The sequence below is a fragment of the Gobio gobio genome (assembly GCF_949357685.1).
Source record: "Gobio gobio genome assembly, chromosome: 18".
NCBI classification, from domain to species: Eukaryota; Metazoa; Chordata; class Actinopteri; order Cypriniformes; family Gobionidae; genus Gobio; species Gobio gobio.
The window spans coordinates 35,075,727-35,102,868 of NC_137111.1; the positions used below are offsets into that span (position 1 = coordinate 35,075,727).

Here is a 27,142-nt window from a genome sequence, read left to right on the forward strand (position 1 = left end):
CCTCTATTTCAAAGCTGGGTTTGTAATAAAGCTTTTAGGGGTTTTTCAAAGCTAATAGTATTCTCCGCAGATTTTTTTATTGCCGTTATAGTCCAAAGACTGTTCAAAAATCCCCTTATATAGAATGTGCATGTATAGAAAAATTTAACCTTTATCAAACTACTATTAAAAGTTTTGGGGAAAACACAAAAACGCTCAGCAATCTATGCATTTCGGAATATTTTGTCACGCAAATAATTATGCAATTTTATTTATGAAAGTCGATTATTTGGGGATATTGTGTTTTTTAAATGAATGAAAAATAAGGTAATGGATGCATTGACGTGTTCTCACATATAGCTAAATATAAAATGAATATTTGCTTTCTATAGCCTATTATTCATATACTAATAATAATAATAAATAAAAAAAAACAAGAACTGAAAACGAAGGCTAGATACATTCCATCCGTTGCTGCCGACAAGATTTGAAACAAAGCTCCTATTTTGCGGCACATTGCAAACCTTCTCTTATCGCGTTGTGAGAGGTAGTCAGATTGTACTAAATTATGTCCAACCAGGCCCCCTTGGATCCACGGATTAACAGATTAAAGTGGACCACTGGGCAATGCATCCCCTTTCCCCCACATATTACTCGTATGATAATTGCCTAAACTGATTTGCACTTTCACAAAAGCTCGCAGGACTCTTTGTAGCTTGAACAGACCAGACGCTGCTCGTCTACCAATGGAAATAAAACTGGTTAATGCCAGTCTATCAGACCGAGCGGCAAATGAGGCAAGAAAAAAACAAGCACTTCGCTCTGGAAAAATCGAGCTCAAGACGTTTGTTAGCATTCTATTTGTGTTACATTTTAACCAGTCCGTTTCCCCGTTGCATACTTTATATGCTCGCATTAATTACACAGCTGGTGGCATATTCCATTGATAACTCCACTGAATAGTGATACTACTATGATACCTCGCCTGTTTGTCCTAAATGACAATGACACCAAGGGACCAAAAAGAAGAGAACTGCCAGTGCAACCCATACAATATTGTCCTATAATGATTTTCTAAAACAGATATAATACAATGCATCCTCAACCATTTACTATACAGGGCAAATGTTTCATTTTGGCATCTTTTTGTAAAAACAAAAAGGCTTTAATTTTATTCTGAGCAACATATTGATAAAACTTTATTGACAAAATATTGACAATTACATACTTCTTGGAAGTATACTTTGTGTTAAAATTGTAGCAAACTTAACACAAACACAAAATTATTTACATTCTTGTAAAAGACGATTTAACATAAACATTAGCTTTTAGTATCTCTATACATGGAATACGCTCAGTGCTTGAAGTTTTGCTGCCTAGGCGGCCGTCAATTCTTGCATTAATCCTTCGAGGCAACTCTTTAGAGGAGGGGCGAGTCCCGATCATATATTCGCACCAAGATTACGGAGTCATGGTAAAGCTTCATTTTTAAGGAATGTCATGGAGAATTATCATTAGAATTACTATTGTATGTGGTAAACTTTTTTTTTATAATCTGGTTTTAAATTTGTTTTACTCCTTAAAAACACTATAACGCAGCACTGCTACTTCATATTGTTTTCACAATCACTTTAACACGAGAATCATAAATTCAAAGACTTCACACTGTTGTAAAAAAGAAAAAAGAAGAAGCACACAACATTTCTCAGATTAAAAATCGAATCAAAACAAATTTACTTTGAAAAAAAAGGTCAAATTAATTAACCTACCAAAAATTCATTGCTCTACCATGCATTTCAAGTTTTACAAAAACAGCTGTATATTTTGGTATCTTGATGTGGAAGGTTCACGTCTTGAAAAAATAAAACGAGAGGGGGAAAAAACCCTCACAAGTGCAAATGTCCTATGCGCATTTGAGCTATGTTTTGTAATAGTGGTGATGAGGTGGTGCGGGTAAGTGTGGTGATGGGGGCGGGGGGCTGCGTGTAATACCTGTCAATCACCTTGCCTTGGCAACGTGAAAATTATTGACAGTTCCCTTGTAGTGACAGCAGTGCCACCAACAGGATCTCTCACCCTCAAGCTGCCGATCTCGAAGAATCAAAATGTGATATTGGCTTTACCCTCGCCCTCTGTCAGTACACAGCATCCTTATCCGTGACATCCTTCAAGCCACGCCGCTGTCCCGGGTTCGAACAGTTTAAGTCTTTTAATCGTCTGAGGTGACGTCAATTTCCTCAGGGCTTCCTTGTTTTGTGGCCATTCTCCATCGGTTTATGTGATGAGTTCCTTTCTTTTTCTGTTGTGAATCCGACCCTTCCTCCTCCAGTTTCTGACGCTTGAACTTCGTCCTTCGATTCTGAAACCAAACTTTTACCTGTGGCGAGGAAAAGAAAGAAGAAGAAAAAACAATCAGCGTAAAATACAACATGGCCTCTGAATAAAACAATTCAACAAAGAGAGTTGGCCTGACAGAAAGTATCACTAACGTGCCTTAAGAATAACTAGGGCTAGACGGACAAAGAACTGCCAGGTATCTCACAGTCAATCTAGTCGAGAGCATTGGCCGACTTTCATTTAGTGTCTTCGGTCTGAATAAATTAAAGCAACATAAAGAATTTAAACGAGGTAGCCTATTAAATACAATATTAGTGATATGTCGGGAATGGCTTGCCTTTTAAAGTGCACCTGACCTGTTTACTAACGACAGGTTGAATCATCACTATCATTCCCTGCTGCTACTTCAAACTCAAACTTAACTGACGAGCGGAAATGAACTCGGCACAACCAGCATGTGAGTGTACATAATAGTATGATACCAGTGAAACTTATCACGGATCAGTATGTTAACTGACCTATTTACAATACACCCCCTCATTATACATATAAACCGTAAACCTTTTATTAGCATACATTGGTAAAGTTCTGTCTTTAGCTTAATTCATCACCTTTATCATTCATATCATCCATAAAGCTGACAACTTGGCAAGTGAGGCACATTTAATGTGCTTTCAGGGAGCTAATTGAAGCATTGAAGTGGCTCGTAGTCTATTTCTCTCTCTTGCTCTTCAGAAAGGCGCCGTTTAGAAAAGGGCCGGTGCTGTCACTGGGACAATAGACTCCGACCGGGCCACTGAACGATACGCGCAAATACGATCTTAAATATGGTTAGGGAAATTCATAGAATCCGTCTCATTCTTTTAAGTGTCCATTTAAAACGGTTAACTGGTTAATTGCCTAATATTGTCCACAAGAGCTCTCTGCCTAAAACGGAATCGTTCAACCAAACCAAAAAAAAAATAGGGGTGAATTGGAAATGGTGGATTTAACTCACTCCAAACCATTAGGCTTTTAGAATAATGCTTAGCTCTTTCCGCACGTGGTTGCCAAAAAACCAAGCGCTAAACAAAACAATTTTTTTTCTGTTATAATCAACTAGAAATCAAAAAATAATAAATAAATAGGCTAGTAGGTAACATAGGCCACGTATGCCAATACTCATTGCGACTACATATATGCAAATATGCTGACAAAGAGGACCAATAAACGTTAAAAAAAAATATTTAGCCTACATACAAAATAATTTTAAATGGTTTAATTGTTTATTAAATCATTCAGAATTACGTTTTAGTGATGCAAACATTACCTATATGATTACATGTATAGGCCGAGCCGTTTCGAGGACGAGCCTATTGATTTCAGTTGTTATTTAGGCCGTACAATATCCACAGCACCATGCGCACATCCGCATATGCTGTACAAGCTAATGAAGACAGGTAAACATCTTCTTACCTGAGTTTCTGTGAGGCTAAGGCTGTGAGCGAGCTGTTTTCGTTCCGCACCGACGACGTAATGATTTTTTTCGAAAGCATGTTCAAGCCGTAGTAGCTGTGATGGTGAAAAAGCTGTACGAATCCTTTTGGGCTTTCTTGCCAGTGCATTGTGCAATAGGAAGCTTTCCGGACTCGTTTCGTTTCCTGTAATGAAAATGATGATAATCAAAACCCATAGTCTCCCATAATATTAGCATACATTTTCGATGTAATTGTTAGTCTACATTCATTATGATCCTACGAAATAATTGCCTATTATAGGAGCTGAAGTGTTACAACATTAGAATGCAACATCTTACTAAAAATATTGCCTGCAATAATATTACAATTTTCCGTCTTCTCAAATAGAAATGTAGGCAGAATAAATCGTTTTTTTTATCGTGTGCTCTAATTACAGTTTTGTTGCAAATTCAAAAGAGAGACAAAGTACTGCTAATTTACCTGTAATCTTTCAAAATATGATGCTCACAATATTATTTTCCTACACTTGTGAATAAAACACACGGAAATATAGGTAACGACTGTTTTTATTTCAGAACTGAAGCATTCAAGAACTAATGGCCTTGAGTATCTTGAACAGTGGTAAATAAAGGTTTTAATGTCGAGTGTTGCGGTTAACAGCTGGGATGACAAATGTTTTCCAATATTTAATATTACAAAAGTAATAAAATAAAAAAGTTAGACTTTTGCTATAATATGTAGCCTATGGTTAATTTAGTAGTATGATAAGAAACATATGTATTAATACGATAGTATCGTATTTATTAACGTTTAATAATCATTTTAAGGGAAATGAGATCACAATTTTACAACATTTAGCAACAAGATAAACCACTTTCAGATAAAGACGAAATTCTCATTTACCAGAAGAATAAGAAAAAAAACAGTCGAACGAAAAATAAACTTCCGTTCTATAAATTAATTCGTTGATCTTAAGCTTTTTTACTAGTGATATGAATGCGTATTATTTGTAATATAGATTTTTCACTTAGGCCTATATTCAACTGCATTCTGCATGTTTTATCATATTAATTCTTTTAAAATGATGGAAACCATTTATGCTACGCTGAAATAAATAGCCTGTTTTAATCTGTTAAAATAAATAATTTTAATTAGGCTACTAAACAAATAAAATATGAAAGTTATAAATACTTTACTTGAGATGTTAACAAGCTAAGTATAGCCTAAATGGAATAAAGCCAGGTTTCTTTCTTCAAGAAATTTACTTAGAACCGTTGTATAATGTCATACTTCACAACAATAGCCCACATTTCGATACAATAAAATAGGTAAAAACTTTTTTTCGATAGCATAAATTTTAGTATTTCAATTATGTTGCACAAAAAGTGACATTTAGCTATTTATCAATGAAAACCCGCCGTGTCCTTGAGCCGTGTGGCCTTTTTTTCTCTGGACGACTGGTCAAAATAATTGGCGAATAAAATATTTTGCAGGAACTTACCTTGAAATCTGTGACCCAAGTATCTATATCTATGTATCAACCACGGGTAAAAAGTTGAAGGGTCCCTTTGCTGGCTCGCGAAAAGAGGGTGCGGACTGTGCGAGGACGACAGTGGGTGAGCAGCCAAAGCATGAGGAGGAGGTACTGAATGGACTGGGACGGCGGAGTTAGGAGGATGTGAAACAGCCTCAGCGAACACCAAGTCCGGGTTTGAGTAGACGCCCCTGCCGCTGGAATGAAAGCCGTTTAAAAATGGATTCATCTGGCTTGAGTTTGCATAGCTGAGCGCCGCTGGTCGTATGGGCTCCTCGGATCTCGACGCTGGCAAAGGATTATCCTTCGCTACCAAAGACTCAATGGTAAAACACCTCTTCGGTGTGGGTTGAAACATGGTTCACCAGTCAAGATTCCCCAGTTTAAGTGAAAACGGTACACGCGTTAGCACTAAAAAATACTCCACACCCAAGAGCAAAGTTTTGTCAGCAAGAGACAAGTTAGTGGCAGCTAAAGAAAGGGTAAAAAAATCTTTCAAAAGCACACAGCTCAACACATCGTGAGAGAGGTGGCCGACTTCTCCAGACAATCCATGAATGTGATCGGTTCCTCACCAGTTGTGCTAGCGATTTGTTAGTTCATGAGCCTAATTAGCTCTGGAGTCACATAAACAGTTTCCTCTGAAGCCTGTAATGGCTTGGTGATTGGTCGCTGCCGCTCGCCTTAAGGTTGAGGGAAGAGTCTTTAAGTGCGTCAATACGAACGAGCACGGAGAGGCGGATTCAAGCAAAACGGAACGGATTCGCTCAGAAACAGAGCTGTGGAGCAATTTACATACGCAGCTGATCCCATTGAGAGACTCAAGGTACTTCAGCATGTATTTGTGTTGCACACAGAGCATAACGACGCTTTTACACACTCTGTGCCTCAGTGCTTAATCAGTGCACGTTTAGATGTTTAACTACACATGCTGATCTGTATACTTGACTACAAAAGTATAAACGCGGAGTGTCGTTCAAACAAAAGACTGTAACCAATGGAATTCGAACAGAAAAGAATCAAATGGCAATCTCTGTGTAGCTATATCAAACTTGAAGGTACTTTTCTGGCAGTCAGTTCGGTGGGCCTGTCTAACGACCACCTCTGTATTGTCTCTCCGCGTTTTCATTTTCTCCGATGGGTTTGTGATTAGTTTAGGGATGAGAGACTCTCTTTCTCTATTGGCCAGGAGACAAGGATGAGGCTTATTAGACACAGACAATATTTTCAGCCCTGTTTGTTTGTCGTTTGACTACAAGAGTCTATTACCCTCTAACTACTCATTAAATTAGCTGAGTTCAATCCCATTATGGGTTACTAATGTGCATTCTGCATTTCAAAAGTTCAGGTATGCACAGTTGACAACGCGATATCTCTTGGGTTTAGAGTCTCTTTTGCAGGGTGTGAGGTAGTTCGGTGATATCTTAATAACGTTTTATTCTTTTTTCTTCAGATGCATCTCATACAGCACTACAATGGCTTAACATATTATTGGGTGCAAATGTAGACCATAGGCTATTAGTAGCCTATAAAAATACGGAAGCATTTTTGCAAAATTTCTGCACTTCATTTTCCACCGTTATAATATAGCCTACTTGTAAAATTAAATAAATAAATAAATAAAAAGCTATTCTTCTAAATTTGTCCATGTTAAAATCTCGCGTTTAATTGTAATTTTTACAAGTGTGTTTTATGGCACGGCATTGAGCCCAGTGCAATGTGGGAATTAATTATTAGCCTTAAATGTTTACTAAATACGTCTACATTTTCCCACGGTCATTGTTAACTTGAATATTTTTGCCTATAGCTCTTAACACACCACATTTATTAAAATAAATTAACAATATATCAGCTATTGGTTTAGTGTACGAACGCAGCATGACAATATAGCCAACGCCGTACACGATTCAATCTACTCATCCTGCATTGTATAAAACGGATTCTTCTTACATCTATTATCCTTTCCCTTTAGCTTTTACTTATGTTAACGCAAGATTATGAAGTAGTTAAATTTTAATTAGATTATTATTTTTATTATTCATATTATTATTACATCCAAAAATATAAGGCCTATTTATTATTATGCTGTCTATTTTGCTTGCGTCTAATTTATTATCAAATACATTATTGTGTATCTCGGTGTGTCGGATTCAAAAACCCTATAGCCTACTTTTTGGATTTTATAATATTGCTCAATTCCAGATTCCACAAAGAATCCCCAATCTTCATGCGTATGACAGACAGATATAAACAATTAGCTATTAATTCAATATTTAATTCGTACGAGGCTATTTTTAGCATGTAGAGTTATAAGGTCACTTTTTTGCTCGCCTGCTCTTCCGTGCAGTAAATCCTCCGATGGCTATTGTTATCCCACTTTTGGTACACTTTTGGACTCCAAACAGCTGATATTTTCTTTAACTTAAATTTCTTCAGCCTCACATAAATAAGACAAAATATTTCGATTTGAATTATGAATTAATCGTTTGCTGGTGTGAGCACATCATTGGAGAAAAACGGCAAAAGAAACGAGACAATTTGACAACATTTTTACTTTTGTCCTTTGTGAATTTGCTAAATAAGGCATATGAGGCTTTTAAAATCAATTTAGATATTTTACATTATGATTCAGCGTTGCACTTTAAAGAAAAAAATGGAATGTGCTGAAGGATCTCCTGCTCTTCGAAGGGGTTCAGATGCTCTTCGATCTGCACACTGAAGTGTAAGGATAGTGCGACACCAACTGGTACTTTTAGAAGGTGCACTTTCCGACAATTCTTGGATGTAGGCTAAGCAAAGTTTTACTGTCTCGCTTGCTTACATTGCTGATTCCTTTTTTTCTTCAGGAAATTTACTGTCCACCTTTCGATGACATTAAACGACTTTGAAAGTATTCATTCATCGTCCACCTGCAGTTAGTGATGTTATACCGGTCTCCTGTGGACAAAGAATGAAAATCTCATAACAAGCTGTATGCCGCAAACATCCGAATCCCGCAATTAAATTCACTTCATCAAAATCAACACAGCATTAGCCTACTTTGGCTATAGGCGACTAAACATTTGCAGCACTTTGGAGCGGGACTATAGCACAAAAAAGTCAATGCATGTTAATACAACAAGCGAAGTAATAATAATAATATTAAATTATTGTCTGGTTAACGTCTCACCATTTAGGCTACACCATGCATTTCAATTGATCTTGCTCCAGTGCAATAGGCCTATGTATCGTTCATACATGCTATCAAAAACACTAACACTTGATCAATAGGCTATACATCCTTGTCTCAAAACGTATGTTTTTTTGCAGTATAAAGAATAAATGTTAAAAGTTGCCGATGACGTAGACCTACTAAGACAAACGCGCATTGAGCTTTATTCGACAATTTATTTGATCCATCCTTCAAAAATGTGCCGGATACGCAATAATTATGTGGATTGCTTTTGAAAAGATGTTATGAAATGTAACTGACGCCCATGAACAGCTTTTCGAAGAGCATTGCAATGGAAATGTCAGCTGAATTATGTTATATCGTCAAACTGCAGGCTTCACAATCATGTATTCAGTGTGCAAGACCTATCAATTCCAATACAAGAATTACCTCCCAGAGCTGCTCCTTTCACTTCATACATAACTTGTTAGCACAGACCTATCGAAAGGAATTATTCTGGCATTTATATATTAGTCTTTCCACAAGCATCAAAATGCCTCTCGGGTTTTTGTTTTTATAGCCTAATGATTTGCATTTTTAAATTCAAGAATTGTATTCACACTTAAAACGCATTAAATAGCTATAATGTGGAAACGAATTCAGAAATCGTTGCTATAAATTTATATTTATCTAATTTCAACATTTAGTTCAGTAATAGGCCTATGTTTGTCAGAATTATGAAAAGATTCGAATTCCGCCTTGAAATGAATAGTCAACGAAATATTTGATCACAGATGCTTTAGTCATTTTCATAGGAACGCCAAACTCGATGAAGCATTTGACAGCTAGCATTTATCAGTTTGAATATTGCTTTCTTACAAAAGCCACATGTGTGAAATACACAGCCGCCATGTAACATACTGTCCTAGACCGTTAAGTTGAGTTCAACTGGAAGACTTTACAACCCCGCTATTAACCATTTTTTATTTATCTCATAGCCTCTCGTAATATTCCAGTTTTGTATGCCGCTTGATGGCCGTCATTTTTTGTACTTTTTTTGTCATACTTTGCGAGATTCGTAAATGCTGCCAGTGACAGGCCTATATATGTCCGATAAAGGGTTATATTTGATCTATTTTTAAAATTCGATTTGGTTCTGCGAGACTATACAATGCTTATAAAACTAGTTATTAAACATGATTTTGAGTTACGTTCCAGTTAAATGGCTGGAACAAGACGAAGATTTTCTTAGCCTATATAGCCTACCTGGACATTTTTTTCCTACAAAAGCGGAGTGTCGTTCAAACAAATGTCTGTTGTCAATGAAATTCTGTCAGAAAAGAATCAGTTGAAATGACAACCTCAGGACATTGATAGATGGCACTGGGTGGCAGATGCACAGCACAAGCACCCCTCCAGCTCGAGGTCCGCGGAGTTTACACACGGTGACCCGTGCTCAAACTTCTCAAAGCAGGTCTTAGCAAATATAAGGGTCTAATCTAGTTTGGGAGTTCATAACCTCTTGCGTGGGAATTTGAGGCTCCAATTGTGGGATTATTGGCCTTAATTGCGGATTTTCCACTAGAATGCAACAAAGACCTCTAACATAATAGTTTCTCTCTTTCTTTCTGTTTTTTTTCCTTCTTCTGCATAATGATATAATGCGAGCAAAAGTTTATCACCCTCGCAGCGGGAAGAATCGCGATCCAAAGAAGCCCTTGCATGAAACTAAGAACTCGCATTGATGAGGTTTACCGAGGATTACCTCTTATCAACGTGTGCGTGTGGTCTTCTACCCGTTAGTTTAACCAGTTAAGAGCCAGCCTTTTAAAGTCTTAAAAAAGGGGACGTACCACCAAAAACTTTCCTGAAAGAAAAAGGCCATCTTAATCGAGTTTGAGTCTAGATTATGCCATTGTTAGGTCATTTTTTGTCCCATTTGCCACCAAAAAACACAATAGACGCAAAGTTTATTTACTAAACCTTTTAATGTATCGATCAGGAGGACCAACAGCAGCGCATTACATGCTGTATTGTTTTCTACTAACAACAGCATAAATAAGTAGATTATAGGGATCGAATTAATTGTTATTGGTTTATTCATGAAGAGAGACGTCTAAAGCTTCAGAAAAGTCGCTGAGATTTAGATGACACCTAGTGGCAAAAGCAAAAAATTTCAACCATTGAAAATCCGATGCGAGGAAGACGACTCAAATAACCAGATGCTTATTCCAGCCAGTTACATTTATGACAGAAAAAAGCATGATAGTGTCATCTTCTGTATGATAATAACTGAAAGTCACTTAATGAGCAAACGACTTTATTAATAAAGATTTTTTCATATTTCTTGAGGGCATACAACCACAGCATAAGCAGCAACTACAGCATGGACACAGCTGTAAGGATAACCTGATGATTTCATCTGAAAACCTCAGCACTACATCTCTGAGGTCATGTCTGCAAAAACGTTCATGTTCTACAACACCTGCACCTCAAAGAAAAAAAAAAACCATCTACTTAATTTCGTGTGACCAATTTAATCCTCTAAGCATGCATAACAAAAGGAATGAGCTACTTTTCAAATGCAAGGTGAAGTTTTTTTAAAAAGGGATGAAATATAAATTGCCATGTTTGAAACCCCATTGTAAGTGTTGTAGTTCTATGGCAAAGCTTTATGCATTTCATGTTAATGTAAGCAGTGACCTGTACTGATTAGAGAACACATCAAGGCTTAGTACAACATCAAGCAAAACAATTTATGCTTTAGTATTAGCGGCGGACAGTGGTCCAGCCATCGTCATCCGTTTCATTCTTGGTCCGACGAGGGATTTCCTTATCTTTGTCAGAGCGCCAGGTGCTCTTCTCACCGCCCTCCCGTTCACGTGGTCTGGGAGGAGCATCTCTTTCTTCCTTGCGCTCCTCCCGTCGCTCTTCTCCACCACGACGCCATGAACCACCTTTGAGTTAGGAAAAGAGATAAGAAACTGACCTCACATTTCACTGACTCTGTCTCAGAAGTCTTATACTGACATCTACTGTTGTGGATGCATGAAGTCTACCCCCCTTTTCTCTGCCACTATAAACTAGAATTGCTCAACTTGTTTAGTTTGAAAAAACGTAATAGATTCAATTGTAGTTTTCTGACTTTGTGCTGTTGTGCATTAGGCAGTGTTTGCCAGTGTTTTGCACTGGTATGGCATGCATTTGTAGTTGCTGCTTGAGTTCGCTTGTTCTGTTAGATGTACTTTTGTGATTTAGTTTTGTACAAGTGCTTGAAAAGCTGTAAATAAAAGTAAACTTATTGTCATCATTGCTATTAGTAACTCTGGTCAGTCATGATCCAACTCTATAAAACAGCTTTTTTTCTTGGCCACTGATAGTGGCTTCCTCTCGAGCAAAAGTACATTCTAAATCAAATCTGTCATGTTCTTTATGTGCAACATAATTGAACAAAAAAAAAAATCTAACTGCACTATTAAAGGTATATTTAAGGCAGCTCATAAGACTAACCTTCATCTTGGTCTCTTTGGGGGGCGGCTCTAGTATCACGTTCACGGTCATCTCTGCGGTCCCTCATGTCACGGCGTTCACCGCGGTCAAGGTCTTCACGACGAGAATCACGCCAACTGCTTTGCTCCTCACCTCCAACTCCTCCACCTCCACCTCCTCTTCTCCAGCCACTCCCTTCTTCCCTGCACATGCACACACATTCATATTAAACTTACTGGACTTTTAAAGTAAACATTTTTAATTTCTTAACAGTAGATCATAAGCGATCACTAGGCATACATGCTCAGAAGTGAACTCTCAGATTTAAGTCAGAATTTAGAAGTTTAATAAACAGTTTAGGCCATGGCGTGATCTCTTTTTCAGTCCCAAAATTCAAGTACTCTTAAAATGATAATTAATACTTGTGTTATAACATTTAAGAACTGTTATGACCTTGAAATGTCTTAAGTTCAGTAAATTATCAAATGTAAAACTTTTTAAAGGCTAGCGGAGACCTTGCATATCAGTTCTAACAGAAAAGCCTTCATACAAAGGTTTATTTTTCATATAGATTATATTTTATAAAATGTAAAGTTGCTTTATATTTTTCACCTGGGAGGGCGGCGATCTCTAAATCGATCTCCCTCGCTACGGTCATCTACTTCACGCTCCCCACCATCTTCATCACGGTCAGTATCACGAGGAGGTCCCCAGCTTTCCTCCCGAGCCTTTTCTCGCTCTCTCCATCCACCTCCTACAGGTTACATTAAGTAATCGCACGAGTTAAAAAAAAGTTTAACAGTTCAACTGAACTGAATACAGTTGACAAAACTAACTGTAAATTCACTGATCAAACACAAAATGGATAAAAGAGTCATGGTCATTCCGCAGATGGCACTGCAAGCTTGTGCAGAGCTGTCAGAAGCAATCAGTGAACTAAATAAGTGTATTAGGAAACGTAACATTTAATAGCAGTTTTTTGTCCGACCATTTTGTAATTTCAAACATCAAACAGTAACTAGCCACCAACATTTCCAAAACATCCACCCAAACATTTTGTTTTGGGTTCAAGTTGTGGGTTTAAACAGTTCCATCCTTCAATAATAGAAGATTGCATCACATTGAATTCCATTGCATCGTGACAGGAAAATTAGATTCCTTGTGATATGACCCCTTTAACACACATTTTTGGCAATCTGCCCTCAATAAGAAAATATATACGCAAATACCATTTGGGCTCACACCTGCTCTCCCAAGAGGTTTCCAGGGTCGAGCGTCATCTCCACGACGTGGGCCAGAGTCATCCATACCCCTGCGGCCTACCCTATCATCATCCCCTCCTCTTCTGGGTCCCCAGTCATCATCTGCCCCACGTCGAGGCACTCTGGGTTCATCCATGACTCTACGGGGCCCACGGTCATCATCAAAGCCTCTTCTTAGGACACGATCGTCATCACTGCGTCTGGGGCCCCGGTCCTCATCCATTCCACGCCTTGGACCACGGTCGTCATCGACTCTACGGGGAGCTCGGACATCGTCAAAGCCCCTCCTTGGCGCACGATCATCATCAAAGGCCCGTCTGGGTGCACGGTCATCATCACCTTCCCGGCGTGGACCTCGTTCGTCATCAAAGCCACGTCGGGGTCCTTTGTCATCTAAGCCGGCACGACGAGAACTATCTCCACTTCTCCTGAAGGGCGGTTCACGCTCACGTTCTTCTCGTTCAGGCTCTTCACGGCCTTCCTGACGCCATTCCCTGGGAGAAAATTACCCAAAAAATATTTTTAAGCTTTTTTATTCTTCTGCATCAACTTATCAATTAAATTGTTATCACTTACTTGTCAGGAACAGGACGTCGCCACTCTGACTCGCCCTCAACGCGTTTCCTCCAACCGCCTTCTTCCCGTTCAGGCCATTCCTGAAGAAAAAGTTTTTATTTTTATATATATATATAATATATATATATATATATATATATATATATATATATAGTAACCAAGATATAAACGTTTTCGATGAGGCATTCGTTCTTAAAGTGACAGCAGCCTAATATTCCTGCTGCCATGTGTGTCAAATAATGTTAAAGGGATAGCTCACCCTCATGACATCTACATATGTGGGCCAATATGGACACATTCACAATGATTGACAGTGATAATTATAGTACGTGAAAAAAATGACCTGTCAAAATACTATAGATATGCATTAAGCAATGTAAATGCAGACATAAGATTAACAGAAAAATATTCTTATCAAAATATTTTTTTAAATTCTATTCCAATTAATTGTAAAAGTAATGGCAATCTTAAAATGTCTCACTGTACAGTACTATTCTTGTTATGGTGGAGCCATTGCGTATTACATCTGCACTTTACTAGAGCACCCTCACTAATTTCAGAAGCACCCTCAGTGATGTGATTCTTAACTGTCCATCACACAGTAAAATTAAAACGTTTTAGTAAATTTGAAGCTAAATAACTAATAAATAATCTGACAGTAAAATTAAAATGTTTGACTCTGCAAAACCATTAAAATAAATGTGATCAAAACCACAATGGACAACTAATGAATTGTGATTTTATTGCAACATGTACGTTTGCTATGATGCATAAATCTAAATTTTAGCAATGAAAAGTAATATACAGACTAATCTACGGTCTTAACATAATATAACTATCATAATATGGTTGGTTTCTATTAATATCAAAGGCTATATGCTTAATATGTAGCGCTTTTTAACACTAAATGTTCAATGTCTCTAATGCCAAGGGGCTCCTTGCCCTGAAAAACATCCAAAACCCTTGCTTTAACAACATGATCAAAGCCTTGTTTACTTTACAATATCTGATGAGATGGTAATGATGAATTAAATTTTAAATGATATTACTAACCGTCAGTACATTTTATCGGGGTTTATCATGAAACCGGTAATCGTTCCATCCCTATAAGCAACCCAAACTCAAAGCATATACAGAGATGGATTTTGTTAACCGAGCTGCTAAGACGCGTTGTGCAATACCTCGCTATGAAACACAAAGCGTGTTTATATAACGTGTATACAACACTAAGCGCGCTTACAAGAGATTTTATATGCATATCCAAATGCACATTGGAAACCCAAAGAAACCGCACATGCAGAGACACGTAACCTACATGCATGTAAATAAAGCTTTGCACTGCACTCTGAAACCCGTATAGGCTACAGTAGTGATATATTTCTATCATAATTTCTTGAAGTGAAACCAAACTTTTAATTTTGACGGTTTATCGTGAAGATCTTTCAGTTTGAGTTTCAGTATGCATTTGAAAGTAGTAGTACGTATTTGACAAATACAATGGTAAAAATCTTGTGAGATGAAGTTCATGTGTTCATGTCCTCAAATATTGAGATGGCAGATGATGAAAACACAGAGCGTCACGTTTTTTTTTTTCCTTTTTCTTTTTTTAAATCGAGCACTCAAAATTGAATCAAGGAATCGTGACAGCCCCAGTAGTGTAGTATGGTGTATAAGCAAATTTGAAGCAGGGTTATGAGTTACCTTGGTGGGTTTTTCTTCTGGTGCCTTCCTCTCCTCTTCCTTACGGCGTTCACGCTCCTCAATTTCCTGTTGTCGGGCACGCTGCTTTCTTTCCTGTTCCTCCAGCTTACGCAGACGCTCCTGGTATTCGCGTTCTTCCTCCTCTCTTTGCTCCTGTTCCAAGCGTTCCCGCTCTTCCCGCTCTAAAACACAAAATCAAAGACCAAATAAAAAAAAATGATTAAGCAAGCACATGCACCAAAAACTGGCTATGCATAACATTACAACAAATAAGATATTAATATTTAAAAAGTTTTTTTTTTAATGAAGTCAGTTTTTGGGCAAATAAATTTATGTTTTAATAGGTTTTGAATTAAGAAATAGGCTATGTACAAGTTCAACTTTAAAAGTTTGATATTTTAAATATAAAGTCCATGCAAAGTATAAATATGAAAATAAAACAGCCAGTAGGTGGCGGCAAGTCTATGTGGGAGTCGTTCATTCAATCTTTCAAACGCAGATTCATTCTAATCGAACCGCTTGGAGATGCGCAACAGTTCTGGTGTAGTTTTGATTTTCACTAAATAAACAGTATTGTGGCTAAAACATAGTTACTTAATATCAGCTTGTCTATTGGACTTTTGTACAAGATCAGTATCACCTTAGCAATCATGCCAATACTCGGAGCAATAGCAATCCGTAACTTTTGTCGCTCTGGCGCTTAATAAACAGAACTGCACTCGTCTTGCGGAAGAACATTGCAGGCGGAGCTACTTCTCTATTAGGGGTGTGCATTGGGACTGCCCTCACAATTCGATTTGATTACGATTCACCAGGTAACGATTCGATTCAATTCGATTCTACGATGCATTGCGATGCATCAAAATTCTACTGCACACAACAAGGCAAATTTTTAATCAGTCATGAGGCAATACAAGCAGTCAGATATTGAACAACAGATTTTATTGGCTGCTATTTGTGTATTATCACTCTCCTGTATCTTTGACATAAATGCTATTAAATAAAATATAATTGAAGGGTACAGGGTATTGGATATGGCATTTTCAAACCTGAAAAAGAAAACTGCCACTCAGTGCTTTGAATGAGAAATGTTTCTCTTCTCTGCTTTAGAACCATTTGAAATTAAATAGAGCAATAATAACAGCCAACGTTTTCTAGCAGTGAACATAAGTGTTTTAATTAATCAGTAATCTCCCTCCGCCTCAGCCATCTTGATTGTTGTTGTTGTTATGAACCCGGAAGTAATTGAAACTTCACAACTTTATTGTCCAACTCAAGGCCAGAAAATAAATGATGACAAAATCGATTATGGCACTTAGCCGCATCGATGCTGAATCGTGCATGCCCCGCATTGCGATGCATTGCCGAATCGATTATTGTTGACACCACTATTCTCTATGTCTCTGGCGAGTCATGCAGATGACGGTGCGACCCGAATAATAAAAGTCAGAATATAAACACTTATTATATGTGTACCGTAGTGATTCAGGACAAGACAAAAAATGTTTGTTTGGAAAATGGATTCATGATGTACTCACTCATATATACATCTAGTAATTTTTAAACGCAAGAAAAAAAGTTATGTACTGCAGCTGATAAAGAATTCATACTGGGGCTTTTTAAAATTATTTATTAATTAATTTTTGGTGGCATTTTTGCCCCAAGCCCCTGTTAATTTCCGATCTTGTTTATGATCATCCAAATGTGGTATTTCTAGTTAATTTGGATTTGGCTACAGAGAAAAATCAGCGGGAGGCGGTCTGTTAAGTGCGCATGGCTGCATCACACCCGTTTCTCCTTGTAAACAATCTTTGAAGTGTAGTCCGTCACACATTTTTTTGCACTTGCTCTGCTAAAAGAAGGCATGAAAAGCAGTCGATTGCAGCACGAAACGAAACAGTTGCTCAGTCAGGGTTGATGCACTTGGGCAATGTGTTTTTATTCCGTTTGTATTATACATCTGTTCATGAGAATCAATCGGGTCACTCGTACCGGTGCGCCTAAATATTTTTTCACAGTTGCACAGTAATTTTCAGGTGCAAATGCACCCGAAATGGTCGCTGTGTAGAGCCCTGTAAAGCATTGGTGTTAAAGGGTTAGTTCACCCAAAAATGAAAATTCTGTCATGAATTACTTACCCTCATGTTGTTCGACACCCGTAAGACCTTTGTTCATCTTTGGAACACAAATTAAGATATTTTTGTTGAAATCCGATGGCTCAGAAAGGCCTCCATTGGCAGCAATGTAATTTGCACTCACAAGACCCATAAAAGGTACTAAAGGCTCTACATCATATTCTCGCGCATGCATCGTGGTGCTTTGTGAGTTCACGTCAAAGGCCCAGGCGGAAGACAAGAACTTGTTGAATAAAGTAGTTATTTTGATTTTCGTCGCTTCATAAAATTATTGTAGAACCACTGTAGTGAGATGGACTTTGTAACAACGTCTTTAGTACCTTTTATGGGTCTTGTGAGTGCAAATTACATTGCTGCCAATGGAGGCCTTTCTGAGCCATCGGATTTCAACAAAAATATCTTAATTTGTGTTCCGAAGATGGGTGTCGAATGACATGAGGGTAAGTAATTCATGACAGAATTTTCATTTTTGGGGTGAACTAACCCTTTAACTGAGGGTTGAAGAATGGCAAATAAGAACCTTTTTTGAGCTGTTCCTCGTGGATTCTCTGAGCGTCCTCTTCTCTCTGGCGATAGAAGTTATTTCGTCTGTCCTCCTTGCGTTGCTTCTTTCGTTCCTCAACACGCGTTTTCCTCTCCTCAACCAAACGTTCTTGAAACTGCTTGAGTTTTTCCTGGGTACACGAGAATTGCTCTAAGCTTAGCTAAAAGGCAAGGACTTTATGCTACTACTAAACCTTTTCATCTAATACATTTCGTATATTGTCCATATTTTACCTCATAGATGAAGCTTCGAGCAGCTTTAATTTTGGACAGAAAGTTCTCCTTGTCCTCCATCATCCTGGACATTCTCTGTTTGTGTTCTAGTGCCTTCTCACGCTCCATCTTCATATTGCTTATCTGAGCAACAGATGAGCACAACAACCTTTAGCTTCAATTACACTACACATGACATCACTACATTCAACATGTACTTGACATTTGGGTGATGCTAATAATCTTGAATCAAAATAAATCCAGACAATGGCAAAGTACAGCCTCAAAAAAATACTTCAAACTACAGTCAAAGTATGTTCTAGTACATGGGGGATTTGAGACTTTAGCAATAAAAAAATTGAAACATGGACCAGAGGGCAAAGTAAATCACATTCAAGTGTAAAAGGCAGTATGCGAATATTACCCTCTCTTCCTCCTGCAGCTCCCATAACTCCATGTCTTTGATGCGCTGCTCCTCGTAGGCTTTCTTGATCAGAGGAATCTCCTCAAGGCGCTTGGCCCTCTCGAAGTAGTCAATCTGGTATATGCATAATATTACACCAGTGTAATATTAGGCTGTCATCTACTCACCTACACAAGATTAACCCTAATTCTTTTACATTTTAAACAGTTTAACAACATACTCATTTGCAATACAGTACTTCATGAATAGGTAACGGAAGCTATACCTTCTTTTCTTGGTTTTTCAGACGCTCTTGAAGCTCTTTCTTCTCCTTTTCTAGTTGTTCAACCTGTTTGGCCATGATGAAGTCAGGGTCCAGTTCTTCCAGATCCTACAGCACAAAAATAAGAATAACTTTATTTCATTTCCAGGGTAACTTTGCCAATAAAACATTCTGGTATGTTCTGGACTCAATGGCCACTTCCCTAACAAACATATTACCTCAATATCAATATCTTTGAAGGCCTTGGCTCCAAGCTCAGTCTTCTTGATCTGCTCCAGTCGCTCACGCACTGTCTTCTTTTTGATCTGCTCATGTTCTTGCATGATGCGCTCTTTCTCTCGCTCCTTAGCCTCCTGTTTAAGACGCTCCTCCTCGGCTTTGCGCACCTTCTGAAGCTCTGCCTCCCGCTGCTCCAGTTCCTCTTTCTCCCTCTGGATGTTGAGGCTCTCCAGACGCTCCTTGCGTTCCTCAATTGTTTGCCGGCGAGCGAGGATACGCTGATGCTCTTTACGGGCATTCTTCAGGTAGGCTGTGATGGCCAGTTGACTCTGTTCCTCATGTTCTTGCTGTGGGAAAAGGTGGAGTTGATAATCAAATGAAAACTAAAACTGACCAGCAGGGAGATATTCTATGAAACTTAACGGTTCTCTTACCAGTATGGAGGCAGGTTTGATGACTTGGATGGCTTTAGCCAAGGAGGATGACATGGCAGTGAGCTGATTCCTTATCTGTTCAGAGGGCATGTTCTGTAGGAATGGACCTACTGGGGAATCTTCTTTAGTGGAGTAGTTTAGATCGGAGCCAAAACTCAGTGTGCGAGATGTATGATCAATGCGCACCTTTAGGTTTAATAAATACAAAGTGAAAGTTACTACAACAAGAAGATTGTCTTCTTTAACATTTAAACACCTATACTAAGATGCTTGCAAAATAAGCTAACTGTGCTAGATCTACATGTGCTTGTTATGAAATGTAAAGACAAATGAAAGACAGAAATTACGGTTTGATGACTAAAACTTTATGTACTGTACCTGCAGGTCACAGTGCCGTGCTGCATCTACAATTGAGCGCTCCAGTTGGAAAGCATCAACAAATGGTACCAGAGATGCCAACCTGCTAAACTCAATGCTTTGGTAGATCTGAGCCACCTGGTACATTAAAACCCAGAAGACAAGACTGAAGATTTGCAGGAGAACAGTGCATGCAATGATTCCTTAGAGTAGATATTTGAAGTCTGGGGTAGATAATAACACCAACCTGTTGTAGCAGTCTAAGGATAGTGTTGTTCTGCAAGTGAGGAACATAATGCTGCAGGTCTGACTCCTTCTCAGCTTGGTCCCTCACCCAGTTCAGCACCTAAGCATCAGCAGCAAAAACACAAACACTACATGAATATTATGTCTTTAATATGCGTTCATTTCAAGAACACCACAACACGGAAGACTGCAGTGTCAAAATAGTCTAACAAGGGTATCATTCTTTCTCTTAACTACAAGTAAGTTGAAAACAAGTCACTTAATGTTTTTTAACGGTACAGTGTGGATGCATGTGTTACCATTATTCTGAAAATGTACATGATTCTTGTAAGCTCAGAAAAGACAACAACCAGCATAGACTTAACAGTCACATAATTAAAATATAAATGTTGCTAATACATCACTTTAATTACAGACACAAAAGCAAATATGCATTATGTGGCAAGTGCTACTCACCTTAGTCACTCTATCACAAAGTTTAAGAGGGTGGAAGTCCATCTCCAACCAGTTGTAGAGCTCTTTGACTTCAGGGACAACATACTGAAGCAGGTTGAATCTCACCTATGACAAGAATAATACCCAGAAAAAAAAAAGTGTATTATTTGCAATATTTAAAATCTTTTCCAACAACACTTTGCCACACATCTACCAAATATCAAGAAACCATTTCTGTTATTTACTCAACTTTTGCTTAAACTGACCCTCAATGGAAGGACAGAAACCGAGCATGTTTAATTTGTTTTGATTATTAAATAAAATCATATGCTTTGGAGTGACATGAGGGTGAGTAAATGACTTTTGATTTTTGGGTGACTCTTCCCTTTAAACAGGGGTCTCCAAACTCGGTCCTGGAGGGCCACTGTCCTGCAAAGTTTAGTTCCAACCCCGATAAAACACACCTGAACCAGCTAATCAAGGTCTTACCCGGTCCTAGTTATACACTGATTAGCTGGTTCAGGGGTGTTTATTTGGGGTTGGAATTAAACTCTGCAGGACAGTGGCCCTCCAGGACCGAGTTTGGAGACCCCTGCCTTTAAAGGTCCCATGGCATGAAATTTTCATTTTATGAGGTTTTTCAACATTAATATGAGTTCCCCTAGGCTGAATATTGTCCCCAAGTGGCTAGAAATTTTGATTGGTGTAAACAGAGTTCTGGGTGTCTTTCTCTGCCTTTGCGAAAATGACAGCCCAGACGAGCTGATCTGGAATTTTCCTTTTATGAAGTCATAACAGGAACGGTTACCAACCTTTCCTCAGCCCAGAGAATCTGGCACGCCCATGCAAGCACTATATTTGTCCTCAAGAGATCATGGCTTGTGAACGAGTGAATGCTGGCAGTTTCTCAGTGTTTGGATGTACAAATGAAAACAGAAGTCTTTTTTCAGTTCCATCTGATCTGTGATTTCTGATGTGTAACTAATTATTTATTATTCGTGCACACGCTGCGGCTTCTCTCTCTCCCGACAGAACAGTGTTTTCGTGTGTTTTCTATCTTGTGAGTCCATGTTTTTGTACGTCCTCGTCGTGTCTATCTGTTCTAAAATGTGCATACAGTCGTGAGTTTCTGCTCAACATCGGCAGAGTCACATCTTTAGAGATAAACCTCACGCAAGCCGAAGCTCGGGCTGCACAGGCCGGTCGGCCTTCAACATCACCGACCCCCAGTACTGCATCTGGCCCACAGCGGACCGCGCTCTCAACTCATTAGTTACTATAAATAACTTTGTTAGCAATAGCTCCATCTCTGGTACATTAGTGATGTCCGGTTCTCGAACTAATCATTCTTAGTGAACCGAATCAGTTCACCAAATCGGACTGAATCGTTCTAAACGGTTTGCGTCTCCAGTCAGCGCTGATCCATAATTTACTAAAGTTACTAACTTTCTGACATGTGTAACAGTCCCTCCGACTATAAATAAACTAATAACCTGAAGTATATGCTAGTAGCTACAACAGTTCACTGAACTAAGACGTGCTGAGAACTGATGAGAAGTGAACTCCGGTCCATCCGTCTCTCTGGCAGCAGCTCGTGCCTGGTAGACCTCGTTAAACCACGCCCCCTTCGCTCATTTCAAATGCAAAGATGTCAGCCAATCACAACAGTGGACGTTTTTACTGAAGTCTCACAGCAGACACGCCCCTTGAAACAGGGCATTCAGCCAAAGGGCAAACATCAGTATAGAAAAAATGCCTTTTATATTTATATTATAACATTTTATGATGTAAAAATCATACTAACAATATAAGTACACCTCAGAATACATTATAAAATAATAGAAAAATGCCATGCCATGGGACCTTTAAGGTATTACAATAGACGGCAAAAGCTATTACCATGTCATTGATGAGACTCTGGCGGGTGGGTGGAGACTGCAGGCCAAGTAGAGTAGCCAGTCTGCGGTGTTTCTCTACAATGATGCCATCCATGTCCAACAGACGAGCGATATCAGTGCGCTCAGGGGTGATGGGGATAGACAGAGTGGCCAAGAGCACACGAGTGGACATTCTGAGGGAAATTAGTACAATGCACAGAGCAATTAAACACTCAATGAACTAATAAAGATGATAAAAAGTTCTGCTTTCAAGAGAAAACTACCCTACTGTAAAATGACAAAAATAATTCCACAAAGCATTTAATCCAATTACTCCTTCAAGCTGAAAATCACTCCTATTTAATGCTAACCTCTGCATCTCTTCTTGGGTGAGGTTCTTGCGCATCTCTCGAGAGAGGTGATAGAGTCTGTGTAGGGTACAGGCATGGAATAAGGCATTGCCAGACTTCCAGAATACAGTGGACACCTTGTTGTAGTAGTTGGCCATAAGCTGAGGTTTAGGGGGCTTCTTTGAGAGGGCGAACAATCCATGGATGTCTTCAACTGCTTTGAATGCTTCCTATGTTTGAAAGCAAACAGTGTAATCAGTTACCAAAGCTTGTGCAACATATAATAAGTAAAAATACCATTCATAGGTATTTTATTTCTTTGTTTTTCTGTAATCTCTAATTTGCACTAGAAAAAAGGTTGGAATGCGCAGTATAAACGGAGAGTATATTCAACTGAATATATTTGAATTTAACAAATTCGACATTTCTATGAATTTAACACTTCTATGAAACATTGTTGCCTACAATGGAGCACAGAGACCTGCCATAGCTCCATGCTAATAGCGCTGTCCAGCTGGACCAAACGCGTCTCGAGGTGCATGGACTGGCTCTCGGGGTTGTTCAGGTTGATGGCAGTGCTCTGGTTGTGATGACGTTGGATCTGCCCCAGGTGCATTCGCAGGTTGTCGCACAGCTTACGGAACTCTGCTTTACGGGTGTACTGCAGGCAAAACTTAAATGCTGTGAAAGAAAATGATTTTTTTTTTTATAAATTAGTGTACCAACTAAATTTACATTTTAGGTATCATATAATATGATTATGCAACGCGTTTCTTTTTCTGGATGAAATTAAAACTTTTAACAAGCAAGGATTAATTAAATTGGTCGAAAATTACAATATGTATATAATAAATATGTTACAAAATATTTTTATTTCAAATAAATACTTTTCTTTCATTCATAATAAGTTAGTTTAATGAGTTTAGTTTAATGTAAATAGTTTTTGAGCACCAAATCAGCATATTAGATACTGAGCTTTGCTATCACAGGAATGCATAACTTTTTTAAATATATTAAAATAGAAAACAGCTATTTTACATTACAATAAAGTTTCACAATATTACTGTTCTTACTGCATTTTTCATCAAATAAATGCAGCCTTGGTGAGAATCTTACCGATCCAATTTTGGATGGTAGTGTATGCATTTATTCACAGAAATATGAACTTCATCATTAGAAAGAACCACATTCCCTAACTCTACAGATAAACCCTTATCTGTACCTTATATTTAAACTCCCATGAACAGATGTTTTTGTATTATATAATGTGCACACTGACCTTGCTGAGCAATGTCATGGTAAAGGCGCTCCACTTTGGAGTTATTCCTTAGCAGGTCCAGGCACTGACGGTACGACTCCCACAGGAACTTGACCCAAGGCGTGAGCAGAAGTCTGTCCGTGCGGTCTTGAGTGTCTTCACCACTGACGGCACTCAACAGAACACTAAAAAAAAAAAACACACAAAAAAAAGAAACTTGATTGTCCTCATGAACATGAAATTAAGCGTAGAGTGCATTGAAAAAGATTTCAGAGAAATCCCGAAATTACAGGAAAAAAAAAACAACAACAAATTCTCTATAGACAAATGATTAGGAAGGAACTGTTTAGGCCTTTAGGTCCCTGCACCTTTCTGGGGTCTGAATGTTGTCCAGATCCTCAATGTCCAGCACCATCTGCTGAGACTCCTCTTTCGCGGTCTCTGTCTTTTCTTCCGCAAGTTTCAGGTAAGCACGGACCACATCTTCCAAAGATTTGATATTCACCTGAAGCATAAGAGAAGTAGTAGTCAGTAACTTCATCCTCAAGAAGGATGGACTTGATCATATTTGAGGCCAATATTACAATAAAGCAAAGTGAATAAGTTTACTGAAAATCATTATAGAGACAGAGCGACACGCATCATAATCTGAAGACCACGTCCACCGGGGGGGGAAACAATCGAATGCCCTCCATTGACTTTGCATTGCGTGAAGCGGCATCCTTGTCATTTCGGAATTATAACAAAAAACAGAACAATGTCTAAAAGCGGATATGTGACAAAGTATACAGCAAACAAGCTAAGCAAAATCCACAACCAAAAACCCAGACGTTTTTATAAGCTATTGACCCAAAAAAATGAGCGTTTAAGGACAAAAAAGTGGATACAGGCCATTGAGACACGTTATATTACACTAAGAAGTACACCCACTAGAGGGGAACGTAATCAGCGACAGGAAATATCATATATAAAACTGACATGTGGATATTTGACTTAACAGTGACAACATATTTACTGCACACATAGGTATACTGAGGCATACTGAGTGTCAGGATCCCAAAATTTACCCATTCTTCCTGCTGAAACGTTTTACTGCCTTTATCCACTTTTATCTCCTTAAACTCTCGTTTTTTTGGGTCGACAGCGTGTAAAAACTTATTTCTGTGTTTCTTAGCTTGTTTGCTGTACACTTTGTCACATATCAGCTTTTAGACATTGTTCTGTTTTTTTTTTATAAGTCCGAAATGACAAGGATGCAGCCTCACGCAATGCAGAGGCAATGCAGAGTCAATGGAGAGCGTTGGATTGTTCCCCCCCCCCCGGTGTGGGCGTGGCCTAAATACGCTCTGTCTCTATGATTGGAAATATTGTATACAAATAACCTAAGAGCATTATGAAACAAATAACTAAAGTTTAAAGTCACAAAGAAAGAGAAGTAGCAATAGATCTTTTATTCCCTATTGTGAAAAAAAAGTTGCATTCAAAAGTGGAGACAAAGGTTTAAGCAGTCATGTATGCATCACCAGAGATTATCATTTTCACTGGACATTTTGATTAAACATTATGAGAAAAACATTAAAAAAAAGTAATGGCCACAGATTAATTGTCCACAATGAGTTCTATAACATGCAATTAGAAAGTTGATAGCCTGAATCTTCATTTCATTCCGACTTTGAAATGTATAACGTTCTGCTGAAGTAAAATATTGTTTGTATAAAAGGCGTGCAAACCTGTTGACAGATGTTTTTGTACTGATACAGTCCCTCCTTTGCCAAGTGGCTCTTGCGGAGGTCCACACAGAGCTCCAGGTACTTGAGCATAATTGGCTCGTGTATCTTCTGCCATGTTCGATGTTTTTTGCTCTTGATGACATCGTAGAGCACATCCAAAGCTGGCTGCTTTTTACCAACTTCAAGAAACTCTGAAAAGGAGGAACAGAAAGACTGTCATGACCTGCAAACCTCTGGGAATTTTTGGAACGATGACATACTGCATTCAGATGGGAATAAATCACTGGGACTGTATTTCAGTATTTTATTTATGCATCATATATCCTTCAACCCAAATATGACATTTAAAGCGGACTATAAGACTGCGATAACTGAAAAGAAATCGTGTCATTTTGTACGTTCAAGCTGGCGGCAGGTGCGCAGTGCTGCCTTTTCACTCACAATGTGTTGGTTATTTTGTCCAAATGACAACGTATTAGCTTTTAATTCATGAATAGGCGAAAGACTGTTACAGTCTAAAGGATTTTTTTCCACTCATGTTGCCAATAAATCTTCATCCAACGATACCAGAAGTTGTCAGTGCTAAGCTAGCGGAATGAAACAGCTTGCTAACACGCATGATAGCATTAACAAAAACTGTCTCTATCTGTTTTTTAAAAAGTATGCGGATTATTTACACTTAATTTCTATTCAAGTCCTCTCTTTGAGTACACTAACAAGAGGTAGATATGATTGAATAACACAGGGAATTTGAAACGTTGCATCATACGTGACACACGGGCCCAGTAACGGTGACATCCGGCCTGTGAGAAACATGGCTACTCCAGCACGCGCCATATCGAGCTAACAGCTAGTCTCACGACTACAGTCCAAGGGGCCGCCTTTTACAATATTAACTCACCATTTGCTCGCTTAAGAGCGTTCTCCGGTCTCTGGAAATAGGCTGGCATTGTTATGGCTTGCTAGCAGGCGGTTTTCAGGTAGTCGAGGCTGTTTTATTGATTCTGCCTGCCCATCCGCGCTGTGACTTCTAGCCGCTCAAGCAAGAAAGGACTAGCACACGTGAACTCCGCCGGCGAGGAAGACGAAAGTTCCCGTATGTGGGCGCGCGCACTTCCTCCACGCGCTCATTTACAGTTCCGATATCTATGGTTCAGATGACACACACGCAAC

The 27,142-nt window shown here is 38.6% G+C and overlaps 2 protein-coding genes across 4 annotated transcripts; both read right to left on the reverse strand.

The window, feature by feature from the left end:
* Window positions 1-1,116: 1,116 nt before the first annotated feature.
* On the reverse strand, window positions 1,117-5,926 carry emx2 (empty spiracles homeobox 2). Its single transcript, XM_079842944.1, has 3 exons — window positions 5,275-5,926; window positions 3,772-3,956; window positions 1,117-2,356 (listed from the first exon to the last, which is right to left on the reverse strand). Exons 1-3 carry the CDS (start codon window positions 5,663-5,665, stop codon window positions 2,189-2,191), a joined length of 744 nt encoding a protein of 247 aa, XP_079699070.1. The 5' UTR covers window positions 5,666-5,926; the 3' UTR covers window positions 1,117-2,188.
* Window positions 5,927-10,104: 4,178 nt separating this feature from the next.
* On the reverse strand, window positions 10,105-27,052 carry eif3s10 (eukaryotic translation initiation factor 3, subunit 10 (theta)). Of its 3 annotated transcripts, none has more exons than XM_079842946.1 (22): window positions 26,871-27,052; window positions 25,970-26,160; window positions 24,608-24,744; window positions 24,261-24,424; window positions 23,463-23,662; window positions 23,003-23,211; window positions 22,654-22,825; window positions 20,776-20,880; window positions 20,321-20,419; window positions 20,095-20,211; window positions 19,717-19,902; window positions 19,282-19,629; window positions 19,067-19,171; window positions 18,802-18,915; window positions 18,399-18,521; window positions 18,142-18,295; window positions 15,487-15,668; window positions 13,786-13,865; window positions 13,192-13,703; window positions 12,560-12,701; window positions 11,969-12,150; window positions 10,105-11,415 (listed from the first exon to the last, which is right to left on the reverse strand). In XM_079842946.1, exons 1-22 carry the CDS (start codon window positions 26,917-26,919, stop codon window positions 11,228-11,230), a joined length of 3,759 nt encoding a protein of 1,252 aa, XP_079699072.1. In that variant the 5' UTR covers window positions 26,920-27,052; the 3' UTR covers window positions 10,105-11,227. The 3 variants fall into 3 exon arrangements, with proteins under 3 accessions (XP_079699072.1, XP_079699071.1, XP_079699073.1); XM_079842945.1 differs by having other exon boundaries at window positions 13,177-13,703; XM_079842947.1 differs by having other exon boundaries at window positions 10,764-11,329; window positions 12,101-12,150; window positions 13,177-13,703.
* Between the last annotated feature and the right edge of the window lie 90 nt (window positions 27,053-27,142).